General features: G+C 38.0%; 1 protein-coding gene across 1 annotated transcript in view; it reads left to right on the top strand.

The window, feature by feature from the left end:
• Nucleotides 1–21,774, top strand: part of LOC145672004 (carotenoid isomerooxygenase-like) — a 108,115-nt gene that overhangs the window by 4,939 nt on the left and 81,402 nt on the right. The window contains exons 3-4 of the mRNA XM_081741186.1: nucleotides 385–531; nucleotides 19,188–19,237. Coding sequence (XP_081597312.1) covers nucleotides 385–531; nucleotides 19,188–19,237 — 197 coding nt within the window. The remainder of the gene's footprint in view (nucleotides 1–384; nucleotides 532–19,187; nucleotides 19,238–21,774) is intronic.

Below are 21,774 nucleotides of genomic sequence, written 5' to 3'. Positions count from 1 at the left end.
CTGGTTCCCAAGCCGGTTCCGGTAAACATCCCCCTGAAACCCTCTGGTTCGAAATTTGAAAAAAGTGCTTCGTCTTGATCTGGGGCGTGGGCCAAGGTACCCCTAACCAAAATTTGGTAATTCTCGGTACACTCGTCTGGTCCCCAGGCCGCACACAGACAGACAGACAAACACACAAACTCTTTATTTTATTTATATTAGATTAGATTACACCCATCCTTTTGTACAATGAAATACATTATTATTTTCCGGCATGCTTGGTAATAAATGCACTCGTTCACTCATTTGTTTAAAACGTTTAGTAATTCAAGATAAAATAATTTATCTTCAAATTACTAACAACACTTGAAGATAATATTTCTGTCTAATGAATCTTTGTTTCAGGTTTTCCTTCCAGAATGGAAAAGTGACTTACCAAAATCGTTTCCTTCAGTACAAAACTTTCAAACGCAACATGGCTGCTAAGCGTATTGTTGTAACAGATTTTGGGACCAGTGCAGTTCCAGAACCATGTCAAACAATTTTTCAAAGGTACGTAGATAGTTTTGTTTTTCTTTCTTTAAAACACATTTCTAGCCGGGATATTAGTTTCCTAAGGTTGTTTTGTTTGTTCTATCCTTAGTACGAGTGTATAATCGCGAAACCACAATCTATTATTATTATTATTATTATTATTATTATTATTATTATTATTATTATTATTATTATTATTATTAACCTGTATTTTAGGGAGTTCACTGCATGCGAATACAATCGTTTTATTGTTATTGGTTAAGTTCTTGGCATACGAATTACGTTCGTTATTTAAGTCTGTACTGTACGTCAATTCTGTCTCGTTGGCAACCCTGACGGTATAAAAAGATAGTACGGTGTATACGCCTCTTCGAGCTACGGTCGGTCGTACAAAAAACTGCCTTCTGTTGGAAACAACGAGAAGGGTTATTCATGAGACCTTATAAATCTCCTCGAACCATCGGCAGTTCGTATTTAATGTTACCAACAGAAAGGAACAGTCAGGGAGCTCAGGTTCTCTCCCTGTCACCACCTTGAGACTCTCCTGAAACTTTCAGTCGTTTGTTGACAATGGCGCCGATTTCTCTGTAAATTTGTGGGGGGGGGGCATTCAGATGCAGAAGGCATATATATGAGGTTTTTAAGACAAATTGCACTAAAATTATGCAAAATATTCTATATTTATAAATACAATGCGGGGCAAATATAACCTTTGGGGGGTCCCCTCGGTCCCCCGGGATCGGCGCCCTTGTTTGTTGGTATATATGAATGTAAGGTAAATTCAAGTCACTCCCCCAAAAAATGATCTTACAAGGGACATCACCCAATTGTCCGGGGCCGATTTCAATGAAATTTTTGTTGCTGATAGAGGACATGTATATGACGGAATGCGAGGCAGTAAATCAAAACAAAATCCACACATATCATTGTTGATCAAAAAATACCTCAAAAGTCCCCTGAATGAAAAATGTATAGATATCAGCTATCAAAAATGCCTTTTAACATCACATATAATAGAAGGGATAGTTGATATTAAGAAAATGAAAATATAAGGTTTCCTAAGAAACCAATAGTGCAAAATGAACATCGCTTTACTGTATGTCCTTTTACGCATCGAATAGCACGGAAACAGAGTCAGTTTCAGGCTTTAGAGCATTTCTCCGTTCCTGAGTACTAAAAGCTCTTTCAGTAGACGCATTAGAAGCAGGGATAACGAGATACTGACGCGTTAATTTACACAATTTTGGTAATGTTTGTTCTTGCTGCTTCCCCCACTGCAGTATATCTAGTGATCTTACACATGATGACATGTTGAGGTAGATGTCTACTTCATCATCAAATTCACCAGAGACTGAATGTCTATCTTCCCAATCCATTAGTTTATTCTTCTTGGTAGGTGGTTCCAAGTTATGCCAACTAGCCTAAAGGAGACGATGGTGAGATATAAATGAAATAGTGGAGTAAATAAAGTGGAAGGAAACAGGAGAACGCCGCGAACCCCCCACACGGTGTTTGTCCACCACAAAGTTCACTTGGCGAGAGCTCGGATCAAACCAGGGACCCCATACACCAGAGGTGAACGCTCAACCACTGAGCCACCGTTCCCGGAACACCTAATCTACCCTGGCGACTTGGTGATTTATTTGATCATTTATATTTTGTTATATTTGTAGCATCATACTATAAACAATACATGAACATGTAACACCATTCGATATTTGCCTTGCTAATTGAACATTACTATAAATTGCACTGATCTTATGAGCACGCCAGTTTATGGTTTTGCCCTCCGTGGTCCAATGGTAGCGTACCAAATGCTACTTACTAGGTTAAGTACTTGACTTTATCATACGTTCTTTAGGTAACTACGGCTCAGGCTGAATGGATGATGATGGGATGAATTGGTGGAAAGAAAACAGTGGGAGGAAGCGGGACCACCCCAGAAACTCCCATGCACACGATGTTTGTCCACAACAAAGCTTACATAGCATGAGCAGGGATTGATCCGACGACCTCTAGCACCAGATGTGAGTGTTTTTTCTATTGAGCCACTATTCTCCCTCGTAGATCAAGCATCGGTTCACATTCTACGCACACCGGCCATAATAACTAGCATTTCTCAATTTTATTCTGTACTTAGAAGGTAAATTCGGTACCACCAGACATGTCAACTCTGACGCGAAGTCGTAGCACTTGTAGTAGTATCAGCAGTGGTCGTAGTAGTAATAGTAGAAGTAGTAATAGTAGTAGTAGAAGTAGTAATAGTAATAGTATTACCAGTACATCGCAGTCTTGAATAAAGAGTCAGTTTCCCAAACACATTACGATTAACATAGGCTGACAGTAAGACCGTACAAACACGGCAAAAATAGAGGTAGTGGAGGACATTAAAAAAAACAAATAGGCTGACAACATTAGTTTCCGAACCGTCTTTCAGAGTATCCGGGCCGAGCCGGGCCGGCCCGGTTCGGCTCATATGTGCTCGGCCCGGTTAGGGCCCGGTCCAGTTTGATATTACTTGTAACGGGTCGGGCCGGGCCGAACCGGGCGCGCCCGGCCCGTGCAGGGCTCTGATTGAAACACCGTCTTTGAAAGAGGCCAGCTGGGTTCAGAGTCTTGGTCACGTTAGTTCCGCGCCAAGCGTTTCGCAGACAAATGTAGTTGTTCAATTTGAAGGTGGCCACGCAGGAAAGTGCCATTTGAATGACAATACAGTCGAATAGGGTTGGCAAATACATTTTATCAGCCTATCGACCCGGGCCAAACAGAAGGCATTTTGCAAGTTGCAACATACCATTACCCTTCACCCCCTCCATAATAAGTGTCCTTATCTTGCAAAATGCGTATGTTTTGAACTCACCACTGTGTTGGGTACTCAAGAATATTCCCCGACACCAAAAATGAATCACGTATCTCAAAAAATAGTCGCTTCAAACCTTTTGGAAATTTTGTTCAATTTTGAACTTTGAACGCTCGTGATTCGAACACACTTTCAATCGAGGATTTCTCGGTTCGCATAATTATTTCGTATGTAGAAATGAGTCGATTGAGCATAGTATCGATATGAAATCAGAGTAACATCTCGCGACCTTCCCTAGTAAGACAGGGAAGCAGAGATCATTTTTGAGTGCTAACAAGAGACATCACCCAATTGTCCGGCTCCGATTTCAATTAAATTTTTATTGCTGATACAGGACATGTATTCATTACTTGTGATGACAGAAATTCTTGCCATGGTGCATGTTTTCTATTTTTTAATAATTTTTAAAAGTTGTGATGTGGTTAATGCAGATTACTGCAGAAGTCTCTTATTACCCTTTGTAAACGGAGTGTTAATGAAAGAACAACCATGTAGATACGTATAGGGCCTAGGAGGAAGTCGTATGGTACGTATGACCTTGACGGCAGCCATCTTGAAATCCGCCATTTTGAATTAAGGTCAATTTTTTTAAATGGGAATAGGGATATATGATACATAATTTCGGGCTAGAATTTAATCAGGAAGACAGTGGTGAAGTTAGTTTTAAGACGCGCCCATTTGGTGAAAAGTTACAGGCATATTAATTGTTTATACTTACTATGTGCGTAAGTCCCTTACCTCCGCTTCTAACCCGCGTATTAATGATAATAAGTGGATAAAGGTTTCGGTAATACATATTATGCCTCGAGGGAAGTGATACGATAAGGGTATCATTGACGGCAGCCATCTTGAAATTCGCCATTTTGAATTAAAGTGAAGTTTTGAAAACTGAAAACCATAGCATGTGGCACCAGATTTTAATAGTAAATTTTCCCCAAAAACCAGGCATAGGAAATAAATAATTACACTGCCTATGAAATCAATAATTACACGGCAAGTCTTCAAAATTCAGAAAGATTGCTGGATGCTTATCCCAACACTATTCATGAACTGACAAATCGCAACTCTTAAAAGAATGTAATAAATTTAGAAAACATGAGCCATGGAAACAATTGCAAAGTACCAGTTGAAATCTTAAAACATGCAATGAAAATTAGGACTGTTGCCAGTTTAAAAGATCGAATAATGGACGTTTCGTGCACATTAGAAGAGTCATAAATTCATACTGGTTAACTATAGAACTAAAATAAGCATACCATTGGCTTTTGGGGAAAATTTACTATTAAAATCTGGTGCCACATGCTATGGTTTTCAGTTTTCAAAAAAACTTCACTTTAATTCAAAATGGCGGATTTCAAGATGGCTGCCGTCAATGATACCCTTATCGTATCACTTCCCTCTAGGCATAACATGTATTACCGAAACCTTTATCCACTTATTATCATTAATTAATACGCAGGTTAGAAGCGGAGGTAAGGGTCTTACGCACATAGTAAGTATAAACAATTAATATGCCTGTAACTTTTCACCAAATGGGCGCATCTTAAAACTAACTTCACCATTGTCTTCCTGATTAAATTAAATTCTAGCCCGAAATTATGTATCATATATCCCTATTCCCATTTAAAAAAATTGACCTTAATTCAAAATGGCGGATTTCAAGATGGCTGCCGTCAAGGTCATACGTACCATACGACTTCCTCCTAGGCCCTATACGTATCTACATGGTTGTTCTTTCATTAACACTCCGTTTACAAAGGGTAATAAGAGACTTCTGCAGTAATCTGCATTAACCACATCACAACTTTTAAAAATTATTAAAAAATAGAAAACATGCACCATGGCAAGAATTTCTGTCATCACAAGTAATGAATACATGTCCTGTATCAGCAATAAAAATTTAATTGAAATCGGAGCCGGACAATTGGGTGATGTCTCTTGTTAGCACTCAAAAATGATCTCTGCTTCCCTGTCTTACTAGGGAAGGTCGCGAGATGTTACTCTGATTTCATATCGATACTATGCTCAATCGACTCATTTCTACATACGAAATAATTATGCGAACCGAGAAATCCTCGATTGAAAGTGTGTTCGAATCACGAGCGTTCAAAGTTCAAAATTGAACAAAATTTTCAAAAGGTTTGAAGCGACTATTTTTTGAGATACGTGATTCATTTTTGGTGTCGGGGAATATTCTTGAGTACCCAACACAGTGGTGAGGTCAAAACATACGCATTTTGCAAGATAAGGACACTTATTATGGAGGGGGTGAAGGGTAATGGTATGTTGCAACTTGCAAAATGCCTTCTGTTTGGCCCGGGTCGATAGGCTGATAAAATGTATTTGCCAACCCTATTCGACTGTATTGTCATTCAAATGGCACTTTCCTGCGTGGCCACCTTCAAATTGAACAACTACATTTGTCTGCGAAACGCTTGGCGCGGAACTAACGTGACCAAGACTCTGAACCCAGCTGGCCTCTTTCAAAGACGGTGTTTCAATCAGAGCCCTGCACGGGCCGGGCGCGCCCGGTTTGGCCCGGCCCGACCCGTTACAAGTAATATCAAACTGGACCGGGCCCTAACCGGGCCGAGCACATATGAGCCGAACCGGGCCGGCCCGGCTCGGCCCGGATACTCTGAAAGACGGTTCGGAAACTAATGTTGTCAGCCTATTTGTTTTTTTTAATGTCCTCCACTACCTCTATTTTTGCCGTGTTTGTACGGTCTTACTGTCAGCCTATGTTAATCGTAATGTGTTTGGGAAACTGACTCTTTATTCAAGACTGCGATGTACTGGTAATACTATTACTATTACTACTTCTACTACTACTATTACTACTTCTACTATTACTACTACGACCACTGCTGATACTACTACAAGTGCTACGACTTCGCGTCAGAGTTGACATGTCTGGTGGTACCGAATTTACCTTCTAAGTACAGAATAAAATTGAGAAATGCTAGTTATTATGGCCGGTGTGCGTAGAATGTGAACCGATGCTTGATCTACGAGGGAGAATAGTGGCTCAATAGAAAAAACACTCACATCTGGTGCTAGAGGTCGTCGGATCAATCCCTGCTCATGCTATGTAAGCTTTGTTGTGGACAAACATCGTGTGCATGGGAGTTTCTGGGGTGGTCCCGCTTCCTCCCACTGTTTTCTTTCCACCAATTCATCCCATCATCATCCATTCAGCCTGAGCCGTAGTTACCTAAAGAACGTATGATAAAGTCAAGTACTTAACCTAGTAAGTAGCATTTGGTACGCTACCATTGGACCACGGAGGGCAAAACCATAAACTGGCGTGCTCATAAGATCAGTGCAATTTATAGTAATGTTCAATTAGCAAGGCAAATATCGAATGGTGTTACATGTTCATGTATTGTTTATAGTATGATGCTACAAATATAACAAAATATAAATGATCAAATAAATCACCAAGTCGCCAGGGTAGATTAGGTGTTCCGGGAACGGTGGCTCAGTGGTTGAGCGTTCACCTCTGGTGTATGGGGTCCCTGGTTTGATCCGAGCTCTCGCCAAGTGAACTTTGTGGTGGACAAACACCGTGTGGGGGGTTCGCGGCGTTCTCCTGTTTCCTTCCACTTTATTTACTCCACTATTTCATTTATATCTCACCATCGTCTCCTTTAGGCTAGTTGGCATAACTTGGAACCACCTACCAAGAAGAATAAACTAATGGATTGGGAAGATAGACATTCAGTCTCTGGTGAATTTGATGATGAAGTAGACATCTACCTCAACATGTCATCATGTGTAAGATCACTAGATATACTGCAGTGGGGGAAGCAACAAGAACAAACATTACCAAAATTGTGTAAATTAACGCGTCAGTATCTCGTTATCCCTGCTTCTAGTGCGTCTACTGAAAGAGCTTTTAGTACTCAGGAACGGAGAAATGCTCTAAAGCCTGAAACTGACTCTGTTTCCGTGCTATTCGATGCGTAAAAGGACATACAGTAAAGCGATGTTCATTTTGCACTATTGGTTTCTTAGGAAACCTTATATTTTCATTTTCTTAATATCAACTATCCCTTCTATTATATGTGATGTTAAGAGGCATTTTTGATAGCTGATATCTATACATTTTTCATTCAGGGGACTTTTGAGGTATTTTTTGATCAACAATGATATGTGTGGATTTTGTTTTGATTTACTGCCTCGCATTCCGTCATATAGCTCTGTTATTTACTTGTTACGCACCGTTCCAGGAACATTTCATCGATCCTGGGGTCTGGGTGATTTATTTGATCATTGTTTTTTTGTTATTATTATTGTAGCATCGAATTATAAAGAATACAGGAACATGTAATATGATTTGGAATCTGCCGTGCTAATTGAACATTACTACAAATTGCGCTAATCTTATGAACACGCCAGTTCATGGTTTCGGTCTCCGTGGTCTAATGGTAGCGGAACAAATTTTAATTAGTAGGTCAAGGACTTGACTTTCTCATATGTTCTTTAGGCAATTAAGGCTCAAGACGTATGGATGATGATGGATGAATTGGTGGAATGAAGACAGTGGACGAAAACGGGCTAATCCAAAAACTCCCACGCTCACGATGTTTGTCCACCACAAAGCTCACATAACACGAGGAGGGATCGATCCGACGACCTCTAGCACCAGATGTGAATGCATTCTACTGGCCAGACTACGCAGACTGGCCATAATAACTAGTATTTCTTCGATTTTTTCTGTACTTAGATTGTAAAGTATGTACCACCAGACATGTCAACTCTGACGCTCGTAGCAGTTGTAGTAGTAGAAGTAATAATAATAATAATAATAATAATAATAATAATAATAATAATAATAATAATAATAATAATAATAATAATAATAATAGCAGTAGCAGTAGTAGTAGTAATAAGAGTAGTAGAAGTACAGTACTTTACAGTCTTGAATAAAGAGTTAATTTCCCAAACACCAGTGGCGGCGGTTGGACGTTAAAAGTGAGGGGGCAAGACATGATCTGAATATTTGTATATAAATGTTAGTTTTCCTGGTTGTTTCTAACATTTTGTTTGACGAAATGTTGTATAACTAATAGGATACTATATTTTCAGTTAAAATACCGTATATCGTATATAATAGTTTATTAAGTAAATTGAGAAGAACAAAGCAAGTAGATACTAGCCCTTTGTACTCTTAAACAACGAAAGTGTAAGAAGAGATTTTTATTCCTTGCTCATGAACATCTTAAAATTCTGTCTGGAAAATTGTGTGATCAGATTATTTAATAAATTTGCAAAACAAATAAATAGAAAGGATAATATTAATCATAGTAATGAATAATGATGCTTGTTTTGCTAAAGTTATATTGAAACTGAGGATTAATGAAAAACTTAATATTTAATTCCACACATGCTATTAAATGTATGTTATTACTCTTAGAAAATGAAAGGCAGTAAATACTACAAGCATATCCTACGACATTTAAAGAAATATTTGGTTTTGCAACTTCTTGAAATATGTTCGTTGCCATTAGGTGCAGTTTTCACTTTCTTGGAACACATCAAAACACAACAATACTTAGAATCAATCCACACTTCAGTTATACAAAATAAACTTAAAACCTAGAATTATGTTCAATTTACTAAATTTTATTGTATATACACTCGTACATCCTTAAACACAACACTTCACTCGTATATTACACTACAAAACAATGGAAAAGGTAGAAGTTGTTTCTTATCACGCTCTTTTTAATCGATATTCCTTACTTTAGAAAGAAGAAAAGACATTTTAGGAACTGTCAATTTTTGTGCAATTAAAGAATAACTTGTGAAATAGGCCCTACTTTTTTGCATAATGTTCTCTCGATTAGCTTCAAAGCGGCTCACTAACATATCGAGCCCTTGTAAGAAGAAATGAAAGTATGCTGAAATTGTGCTCCAATAGGTTATTTTTTGGGGTTATTTTCTGTGGCGATTAAAACGCAATTACTGTAGCTTTCTTTACTCCACGGGAAGACAACCAATACGTATTCACGCAACAGCAAATATTATATGGCAGCATTTTTTCCTATTAATCAGTAACACATACAAAATCGTTACATTTCCAAATGAAACTATATACATTAATTGGTTACTTCAAAAAAGTGCGGGGGCAACTGCCCCCTTTGCCCCCCTAATCGCCGCCCATGCCAAACACATTACGATTAACACAGGCTGCCAACATTAGTTTCCAATCCGTCTTTCACAGTGTTCGGGCCGAGTCGGGCAGGCCCGGCTCGGCCCGATTTGTGCCCGGCTCGTTTAGGCCCGGTTAGAGCCCGGCTCGAGACCGGGCCGGGCCGGGTCGAGCCGGGCACAGAATTCAGATCCATTCGGGTCGGGCCGGACCGTCTTCGGGCCTGGGTTTGCAGGGCTCTGGTTTCAATATCTCATCGTTAGCATTTTTTAAAAATAATTTGTCAAAGGATTTTCATGGCGATTGTTGGAAAATAGTGACCAAATTTCAGGGAATATTTTACGATAAATCGGCGATAAATGTGATAAAAAAAAAAAAAATCGGCTTGCGACAATGTATGCAAACATCAGTTTTCTCCAGAATATAAACCACCTTTTTCGCAGTTTTGAGGGATATTCCCGCAGATCATTTTCTTTCTTAATTTTTCGCCTATTTTGTCGCTGCATTTCTTCAAATATTCCCTGGAGTTTGACCAATGTTCTGCCATAATCGGCATTTCAAAATCACTGAAAATTAAAAAAAAAAAAAAAAAAAAAAACATGACAGTTGATGATGTATTAAAATACCGTCTTCAGCAATGCATAAACATATCCTGACAAGGGTTCGGAGTACCGCTCAGGATAGTTCCACAGCCGACTGCTCAGGCGCAGCACGATTAGTTTGAAGCATGGCCGTAAATTGTAGGGAGAAGGGACCAACTATCCCCCCCCCCTTCCAGAGAAGCTCTCCGCCGTTCGAGAGGAGCCCACTTTAATACAAAACTTTCTTACTCCATAAAATTATAAATGAAGCATATAACAGGTTTACTATATTACATAAACAAAACAACACACAAAAGAGAAATAAAACAAAACTGAGTCGTGGACCCTTTTCAGTAAAAAATGTCTACTATTAGGGGTCCTAGAAATAATATTTATTCGTATGGCTTTGAGATTTGTCAATATTGTTCCTTTAATTAATGTCATTTATGGCATGGGTCCAGGGGCGTGCGGGAAGGCTCACAGACTCCGAAAGGTCACAAAGAGTAAGAGAAAGATGAGAAGAAGGGAGGGCTCAAAACAACTTTTTCTAGAGGGCCCAAATATTAATGTTTGTCCCTCCAGAAAAAAAAATCTAAGTTACGGTGCTGGTTTGAAGCACCAATTCCGCGCAACTGACTACAAATGAAATGCCGGTGGTGTAAACTGATGTTTGTATTCACTGTCAGTGCCAGAATATGGTGGATAATTTATTTGAATTAACTTCATTTTAACAATAAACTGATTTTTGTTTTCCACATATGATATTATATTATGCGCCTCAGTGGAAAGTTTTTCTTGGAAGCTGATCTGTGCATAACAACACATTGGCAACAGGGCCTTTTAAGAAAAAATAGGTCTCACTCCTACCTACAGAAGGGAAAGAACATCACAATATAGATTATCACAAGCTTAATTATGAATACCATTGATTTTCGCACGTCTGGTTTCGGAGACAAATGCCATTGTTCAGTTTGAAGGTGGCCACACAGGAAAGTGATATTTGAATGATAATAAAGTTGAATAGGGGTAGCAAATACATTTTATTAGCTTATCGAACCGGTGTGCCAAACAGGAGGCAATTTGAAAGTTGTTTGGCGCCATTACTCTTCACTCCCTCAATAATAAACACGCCTTTCTAACTCAGACCACAATGGCTCAATGGTTTTCAGATCTGGTGATTTTGGGACCCACGGAAGGTGTGATACTCCTGGTCATACTCCTCAAAAAAATGCTTTCATCGTTTTTGCTGCGTAACTGGGTGCCAAATCATTTTGGTAGATGCCATCACCATCAGGGAACAATATTTGGGCCATGAGTAGAACCTGGTTCCCCCAAATGGCCTCATACGCCTTAGCATTGATCATTCTATGCAGGGCTATGATGGGACCTGCAGAAAACTACGATATCACTGCCCATACTGTAACATAACCACCCCCATGCTTTACTTTTGGGAGCAGACAGTCTGTATCATAGGTCTGCGACAGTGTTCTCCATACGTAAACATGACCGGTTGTTGGAAACAAGGTGAAGGTCGATTCATCGGACCATATTACGTGTTTCGACTGCTCATTAGTCCACGCCTTGTAATCCTTGCACCACTGGATACGCCTCTTCGCATTTACTGCTGTGACCAGGGGTTTGGCGATAGCGGCCCTACCATGAATTTTCATTTTATGAAGTTCCCGTCGCACTGTTTTCGATGAAATCGGGTTTTGTAGGCCAGAATTGAGTTCAGACGTAATTTTCATTGCAGTAGTCTTTTTTTTAGCTGCTACAATCCGTTTTAATGCCCTCCGGTCCCTATCTGACAGGATTGTCTTTCGACCACTGTTGTGCTTTGCGGACGTCGTTTGCCCATGAATTGTGTATGCGCTCGTGACATTGGACACAGTGCCTTTCGAAACCCCCACAATGTTTGCCACTGTTGCCACTGAAGCTCCAACCAGACGAGCACCAACGATCATGCCTCTTTGGAAGTCTGTCAGGTCGCCCATTTTACCGCACCACTTTCACACCACGGCATTCACAGGTGAACTGGTTATTGCTGACGGAAGAGGAAGGTCCACATGACACATTGAAAACAAAAAAAGATTGGCAACCGCAACACGTGTTGTACAGTGGAGGGCCAAACTTACGTGTCCTGTATGAAGTGTTTTTAGATTTTTTGTCTACCCCTGTATATATATATGCTTAGTAACGACTATGAATTTTAATTTTTAAGCTTATTTTATATCAAAAGGTGATTACAATAGAGTATGGAGCATGAAGATAATATAATGAATCAGATATTACGGCAAAATTAAGTGATTAGCCTAAGCCTTATAATGTGCTAAAACACAATAGAGATACATAAATTTAACGTACCTTAATTGAAAGAAACTTTTATTACTTTGATATGGGCAAATTCCTTTATAACATTCGCGTAGTCCAAAGTTTCAGCCTATTCGTGTTCTCTTGATATCATCGCTAGACCACTCAAACGTGTTTCAGATATAGAAACACGTAGATAACTTTTAATAAGCTTAAGGTTCAAAAAACTTCTTTCTCCACTTCCCACTGTTACTGGGAAGGTTAACAAAATCCTAAATCAACACTGACATTGGGAGCAAAGTCATGTTCCTTAATTAATTATAAGCTTAATTTATAGCGGATAACACTTTCAAATCACTAGAGTTAATATATTTCAATTCTTCGTGTGTTAAAATGCTGGCAAGTTTAGTACACTTTTCAGACCAAAGTACAGTGGCATTTCATTAAGATTACTTATATTGTAAATAAATACTCGCTTTGATGCTTAAGTTGCTCAAACATTTCTCTTAAAACTAACACAATCACGTCTAGAACTTTGTAAAAAAAGAAAAAAATAAAATCGATTTTGTTTGTGGATCTTCAATATCTTCACCCTCTGCCTCGTACTGCCACTGTCTCCTCTTCTTTCGACTTCGAGCTTACACTGTGTATTACCTATCCGTGCATCATCCATATCTAATGTTGATGCCAACTCCATCGCATCAACTAAGTAAGATTGAAACTTTGCATCATTTCTGCTCCTCTCAAAGTACTCAGGTATTTCCAAGAAACCCGACTGCATCCGACATATGAGAATCAATACTTTGGAGACTTTTGCTTACTATACTATGTTTTTATGGAGTCATACCACATAACAAATGAGAAAAAGTAAAGTCACGCAGCTGGTTTGCCATACACAGAACATCGTGGGTGACCATTCTGTCTGTTCTATTGTCGTTACTTATTTGAAGTAAGGTATCACAAACTTCCCTTATTTGATATCTAAGTGGAGTCAGAGCATGAGTTCGGCTCTCCCACATTGTGGTGCTGAATAGTTTTAAAGTGAAACTGCTAATATGTTCCTTTAGTATGGTACAACGTTGAACTGACGCAGAAAAAAAAAAGTCATAAACATTTTTAATATACAAAAAAGATGAAACGGTGTACTGAGATGCTCTGGCTGCATCGTTAACGACAAGGTTTAGTGAATGAATATTGCAAGAAACATAAAAGGCTCGGGAATTTATTTCCGAAATTCTCTTCTGAATACCTGAATGTTTGCCTTACATATTGGAACCTTTGTCATATCCTTGGCCCCTCATGTCTGCGAAAGGAATGTTCATTTCCTTTAGCTGTTTAATTATTACTTCTGTCAGTCCTAGACCAGTAGTGTCTGTTACCGGTACGAAACCAAGAAAGTGTTCGCAAATTTTACAAGGCTTTCTCCATTACCGTATGCAATTTGTACAAAACGAACGATTATTGTCATTTGCTCTGTACCAGAAATATCTGGCATACAGTCTAGTGTTATACTGTAATATTTTGCAGCTCTCAAAAAATACAGTAATTTAATTTTAATTTGTTCACTAAGAATTTGAATAATTTAATTTTGGACACCTTTTCCTAAGTAACGGTGGTATTTATTATGTCTTCTCATGGTTCTTTTAATGTGTTCGACCATGACGCTGTCAAAATTTGCAAAGAATTCTACCAGTTTCAGAAAATTACCATTATTATTTGTATAAAGTTTAATCTGATGTTCCGCGTAACGGTAGACATTATTCACCTAAAAACTGTATTATTGCAATTAGTAGTTCTATTACGTTCTTTCAATGTTGTGCTTCCGCATTTAACATTTTCTGGTGTTCTGCGTCAATTATAAGACCACTCTTCAGTCTTATCGAAAGTTGCATCCACCTTCTTTGCGATTCAAGGTGAATAGGAGACCTACCATGACTAGCCAAAGCTTCAGAACTGTGGCGCCAATTGTTATAGTCATCAACTGTGAAAGATATTTTACTTGCTGAATAGAAAAAATATAAAAGACATCTTGATAATCTTATCCATCCTAACTGAAAATCTCGTCTATGCCGCTGCAAGGCAAGGAAAATACTGAACGAGATATCTGCGGCTAGTAGTTGGATAACTGAAAATGAAGGGGAATACTCTGAATTTCCTGAGTGAATATTTTCCTGAATGTAAGTGAATTAAGTTTAATTACATTCTCAGGTGAACACAATTTTATTTTTCCATGTGGGCCTATTATGGAAGCATTATATTTTGATAGTATTTTTTTTTTCAAATTTTGCTGCCCATTAGACTTGCCGCCCTGGGCTGTGGCACGGCTCGACCTCCCCCCCCCTCGCGCCGGCCCTGCCAACACCAAACATGAAACAGCCATAGTGTGCACGAATGTTCAGTATTAGCTACTAATTCATAGCAAATTTCGGTATACAGTGGATTCCATTTTAGAAAGAACTCGATTCACATGTATGAACAAGTTTTGTGAGAACTTCTCGAGCTTACGAACAATATTTCGGAATACGAGCGCTCCCACACCAGTCATAAAACAGGTCACAAAATTTGTAAACCGGAAGATCCAAAGACTATTCGACTCATGAACCACCAGACATGGTCTGATCCGGACAGACCCATGACCCACAGTGACCTGATACGGCAAAACATCGTCATACAAATTAGAAATATAAAGTTGAGGCTGCGAATGTGACAAACACCACCTTATTATATCTCTCTGTGTTATCATTAAATATATAATTTTCTTTTTTGCTTGCGTTCGTAACAAAGAATTGCACTGGAGAATAGCTACAAGGTTTATCAGAATATAAACTCGTAAGAATCGGAAAAGAAAGCTACATGTTTTTCTTGTGAAGTATCGTCGAAGTTTAGTCGAACGGACATATAAAATTTGTCATTAAGTATATAATAGATACCATAAAGCCCTAAAAAAATATTATGTTAAATCTTTGTGTATAGTCTGTGATCAAAAATCACTGTATTATTTTTTAGTATGGGAAGAGAAAATAAAATGAAATTATATTTGAATGAATTATATATAGTATGTTGATTAATAAATGTCAAACTAGAAATCAAACAAATGAACCATTAATCAACAATATATTCTGCATCAATACTGCAAAGCTGATATTTCGGCTGCTTCAGGGTCGCCGGGTTTGTCTGAGTCATCGGGTCTGTTTGTATCTTCGGATCTGTCCAAGTCAGATCGGATCTGAAAACCGAAACCCAGACTCGGATGACCCAAATAGAAGCCGTGACCCAAGTTACATGGTGGGTCAGAACTCATTCCATCACTGACACATACGCATGTATCCATTATTGCACCCTCATAATAGCCTCTTTGCGCGTTTACCGTTAACATTATTTGTCAAAGTGCTACTATCAAAAACTACTTTTCTTCTTTCTTGCATTTTTTTTGCGACTTTTAGCCCTCATACAGTTTCATTTAATTTAGTGTTACTCGTTTGTCTCTGGAAAGGATAACGTCGTTTTCATTTTTGATCACAAGAAACAGTTTTCTGTTTTAAGAAACATAGAGTATCTTGTTTCTCCTACATTAATTTCTGTTTACAAACAGAGTTACGGCAAGAATTAAGTTCATAACCCGTGGGTCCAATATATATATATACTACACTGCAAAAAGTAAAGAAACTAGTACCTAAGCATTTTTAGACACAGTAGGACACTGTACATATTACCGACACTCTTTGAACACCTTCAAATTACACATATTGATCCTTTTTAGATACTGATTTGTCCAAGTATGTCCCAGACGTATGGACAAAATGTGCAAAATGTATGTTTGTTTTTAAACTGTTTGCCGAGAAGTATTTTAAATATGTCATACTAGATAATGTTTTCGGACAATGAACGCTTTTGGTCACTCGAAGCACACACTTAATATTCCCCCCCCCTAAATGCCTGTACTATAAAAGTGTTTAAATGCTGTCTTTATTATTATTATTATTATTATTATTATTATTATTATTATTATTATTATTATTATTATTATTATTATTATTATTATTATTATTATTATTATTATTATTATTATTATTTTTCAATGCAGCCTTCAGCTAGAAGAGAGCTTCGTCCCCAGACCCCCACATTTCCTCAGGCTACGGCCTCACACTTTTCTTATCTCTAATCTTAAGAGATTTCCAGATATGACCATATTTGAAGGATTTTAACCCGCTTCCTTTTTTCTTTCCGTTGTTTCTCCTTCCTTCTAAAAGAAACATTTAAGAACGCTGAAATTCGTCTTTAATTTATTTTTAATTAAAAGCCTAAATATGAACGTTCACGGATCTAACCTGAAAGGATTTCGAGATATGGCTATCTTATTTTAACAATTGCAACCCCACTCTTTTTTCCCCTACCCATCTTTTCCTTCCCTCATAGGTGAAATATCAACAACTACTGAAATACGTCTTATTTTATTTTAAATCAAAAACTAAATTCCAATTTTAATGTCTAACCTTAACAAATTTGAAGATATCGCCAACCAACTATAAAAATTGTAACCCACACCTTTTTCATTTCTCCTAGTACAAATATAAAACACTGTGAAATACATGTCTAATTATTTCAAATAAGAAATTCAGACACCGAATTTAATGTCTCTAATCTTTAGAGATTCCGAGATATGGACATTTTAAGATAATAATTACCACCCGTTTTCCTCCCTGTACCCCGCCCAATTTCCAAAAAATCCTTCCTTAGTGGGACCTTATATGACAAATCCTATGCCCTGTTCAAATTTCAGATTTCTAGCTTAAGTGGTTTGATCTGAGCGTTGATCACTCAGTCAGAACTTCACATATATAAAAAATTGTATTGTAGAGAATTTGTGTACGGACTAAACGGCGTGACAAACATCTTGGCATTTGAAGGCGGCACTCCAAGTTCCCTTTAAATGCTGCTAGCAAATGAGAGGCCAGCGGTATTGCCACGTTTATTTTGTACACATCCACGTCTATCTTCTGTCACCTGATGGCGCTGTAGTTCGTCTGCTTAGCCTTAGCTACACCCCTTAGCACTCGGCAACGCCGCGACAGAGCTTACGTTTTATTCGTTTAGCTGAAATGCCAAGATGTTTGTCACAGGCTTTAGAAGAAAAAGGTGTTTTCTCAGTGAGGTAAATAAGTTTTAGTTTTGCGTTTAACATTAGTCAATTTTGTTTTTATTTCGCCCTTTTTTTTTTTTTTTTTTTTTTGAAGAGAGAGAGGCATTTAGGAAGATATTATAGAAGATACCTAATAATTATATGTACACGTCAACAGATAAGTTCAAACTGGGTGTAACAAGTTTTGAAGATTGGCCACGCCCAGAACGCTCTGTACATTGCGAAAGTTGATGACTTGATATCGGAAACCAGGCGCTGATCGTACACTTGCATTCGACTTACACAATTTTCATCATATGGCACTGTCACCTGACGGTGAATTTCTATTGGTTTCAAACCTTCAGCTAATAGAAATCTATTGACACTCCGCCAGTGGCAGCGATTGGACGTTAAAAGTGGGTGGGTGGAGGGCCAAGACATGATCTGAATATTCGTATATCAATGTTAGTTTTTCTGGTTGTTTCTAGGAGTTTGTTTAACGAAAGGTTGTATAACTAATAGGATACCTTTTTCAGTTAAATAAGCACATATCGTATTTCATATTTTATTAAGTAAATTGACAAGAGCAACGCAAGTAGATACTAGCCCTTTGTATTCTTAAACAACGAAAGCGTAAGAAGAGATTTGATTCCTTTCTCATGAACATAATAAAATTCTGTCTGGAAAATTGTGTAATTATATTATTTAATAACAAATTTGCGAAACAAATAAATACAAAGGATAATGAGACGTGTTGTAGAAGTTATATTGAAACTGTGGATTAATGAACAACTTATATTTTTAATTCCACGCGTGCCATTAAATGTATGTTATTACTCTTAGAAAATGAAATACTACAAGCATATGTTACAACATTTAACGAAATACGCAATTGCAATATTAATTCCTTTAAATTGCAATTAAAACGTACGTAATTCTTTTAACTATAACTGTAACTTTCTTAACTCTACGGGAACACAAATAACCAATACGTGCACACGCAACGACAAATACTATATGGCACCATTTTTATCTGTGAACCAGTAATACATACAAAAACTTTACATTTCCAAATGAAACTATATACATTAAGTGGTTACTTCCAAAAACTAGGGGGTCAACTGCCCCCCTTGCCCCTTAATCGCCGCCCCTGCACTCCGCTGCTCCAGACGGGTTCGATTCCCGGCGGGATCTCATGTAGTTCGAATTCCACGTTAATCAGTAGGTCCACGTCTCATATAGCCTCGCTGCTGAACGGGGCGTTAAACTCAAAATCAACTCAACTCCGCTGCTCCATGTTGGTGCAAACCTTCAAGGGTACCTCCATCTTGTTTCACTGATTTTCAGCATCCCAAAAATAACAAAGAAGCACACACTTTGTCGAGGTTGTGTATTTTTATAGTACAAATTTTCCTGTTATTTATTGAATGCACCTTGTGTATATATATATTTCTATATTTTTTATGCTCTTTTATATACTATAATTATGGTTGTCAATAACTTTTCTTTGTGTATTATTATTATTTGCAAGTAAGACACACAATATAAACTAAAAAAAAAGTTATATATTGATATTGGTACATCGAAAACACTTTCTATTAAGTTTTAATAAGTTTTTAATTTCATTCCAACATACGTATTTTTCAGAATCTCCTCTACGTTTCAACCTGAAGAATTGTCAGATAACGCAATGATCTCCATCTATCCAATAACTAACTAACTAACTCTATGGCCTATGGAACCCGGAGGTTCAGTGCCGCGTTCACAAAAGCTCTCCACTGACTTCTATCCTTAGCTAATTGGATCCAGTTTCTACTTTGTATTCCTATCTCTGCGAGATCCATCTTAATATTATCCTCCCATCTGCGCCTAGGTCTTCCTAATGGTCGTTTTCCTATGGGTCTACCAGTCAAGACTTTGAAAGCGTTTCTACTTTCTTCCATTCTAGCTACATGACCTGCCCACCTAAGCCTCCTAGACTTGACGACCCTAACAATGTTGGGTAAACCGTATAGACTATGTAGTTCCTCGTTATGAAGCTTCCGCCATTCCCCATTCTCGTTCCTCTTGGGTCCGAATATTCTTCTCAGGATCCTGTTCTCAAATACTTTCAGTCTATGTTCTTCCCTCAGAGTAAGCGACCATGTTTCGCAACCATACAGAACAACAGGCATGATTATCGTTTTATATATTTTAAGCTTCAAATTCCTCGACAGAATTCGCGACGACAAGAGATTTTGAACCGAATAGTAACACGAATTCCCTGCTTTTAGTCGACATTTAATTTCTTCGTGAATATGATTTTCGTCTCTTAATATTGATCCTAAATATTTGAAAGTATCAACTTTATCAAAAGTATTATTTAATATTTTAACGCCTCCACAATTTGCCGTATTACGGTCCCGACGCACTTCCATGTATTTAGTTTTCTCAGCATTTACTTCTAAACCCATGTCCCTGCAAGCGTTTAATAAGATCTCTGCATTTATTTCTACTGTTCTCCTATCATCCCCTATTAAATTTACATCATCAGCATATGCCATAACCTGGTGAATGCCGTTCAACTCTAGGCCCCGGTTGCTATCTTTGATTTTCCTTATGGCGTATTCCAGCACAAAGTTAAATAATAATGGCGACAACGCATCTCCTTGTTTCAGGCCATTTTCGACGTGGAAGCTCGTGGACAAAAATTTTCCTACCCGGACTTTACTTTGGGATTCACTTAAACATATCTTAATTAATCTAATTAGCTTTCTCGGTATTCCAAGCTCTGTAAGAACGTTGTATAATGTTTCTCTTCTAACCGAGTCGTAAGCCTTTCTGAAATCAATAAATAGTTGATGTACCGGGGTATTATATTCCCACTTCTTTTCGAGTATTTGGCGAATGGTAAATATTTGGTCGATAGTTGATCGATTTCGTCTAAATCCGCACTGATAATCTCCAATAATTTCATCTGCGTATGGGGTCAATCTTGCTAACAGAATATTTGAAAGGATTTTATAGGATGTTGACAGAAGAGAAATGCCTCGATAATTATTACAGTCAGTTTTGTCGCCTTTCTTGTGAATTGGAACAATGATTGACTCTTTCCACTCTTGTGGCAATTCTTCCTTATTCCAGATAAGGAGAATGAGTTTGTGTATCTTGTTCCACAATTTTTCGCCTCCAGCTAAAATTAACTCAGCCGGAATTTCATCAACACCCGGAGATTTGTGTTTCTTTAATTTCTTTATAGCGGCTTCCACTTCTATTCGATTGGGTTCTGGAATATATGGTTCTGCGGTGTGTATCTCCCTTTCTCCACGCACATTAGTTTTTGGCTGCGTGTTCAGCAAATCGTTAAAGAAATCTTTCCATCTATTTAAGAGGCTATCCGTATCAGTGAGAACTGTTCCGTCAGATTTCTTTAATATATAAGCACGAGGTTGATAGCCTTTCTTAAATTCGCTTATCCCCTTATACATGTCCCGAATATTTTTATTTTTACTATTATCTTCAAGTTCCTTAATTTTAGCTTTCAAAAAATCCCGTTTCTTTGTTCTAAAAGTTTTGGAAGTTTCCCGCCTGATATCTGCGAAATTTTGTGTAGTTATTTCATTCGGATTTTGTAGCCACCGTAATTTTGCCTGTTTTCTCTTCTCTGCTAGTTTAATGCATTCTTGGTCGAACCATGGTTTGTTCCTACGTATTTCCGCGTGTCCCAATTTTTCTATTGCTGAACTTTTAATGCTATCTCTAATTTCAATCCAAGTATCCTCAACACTAGTGCACTCCGAGTCTTCTAAAACCGAGAATCTATTCGAAACTTCAATCTGGTATTCCTCTCTTACCTGGCTCTCTTCTAATTTCTTTAAATTAAATCTCTCCGTTTTCGGACATTGAGTATTACCTTTATTCAACGATAATCTCTCCCGTATTATCGCTGCTACCAGGTAGTGATCAGTGTCACAATCAGCCCCTCTAAACGACCGGACGTCAATTATGCTAGATTGTCTTCTTCTATCTACTAAAACGTGATCAATTTGATTATGTGTTTTTCCGTCTGGTGATGTCCAAGTGTATTTATGAACGTCGCGATGTGGGAATTTTGTACTCTTCACGATTAGGTTTTTGGATGTTGCAAAGTTCACGAGTCTAACACCGTTGTCATTACTTTCCTTATGCAAACTTTCGTTCCCTATAATCGGTTTGAAAATATCCTCTCGTCCTACCTTCGCATTGAAATCCCCTA

Source organism: Thermobia domestica, chromosome 15 (assembly GCF_964235325.1).
Source record: "Thermobia domestica chromosome 15, izTheDome1.hap1.1, whole genome shotgun sequence".
Taxonomy (NCBI): Eukaryota; Metazoa; Arthropoda; class Insecta; order Zygentoma; family Lepismatidae; genus Thermobia; species Thermobia domestica.
Note: the sequence above shows the minus strand (reverse complement) of the source record. Positions and strands in the feature narration are given on the sequence as shown.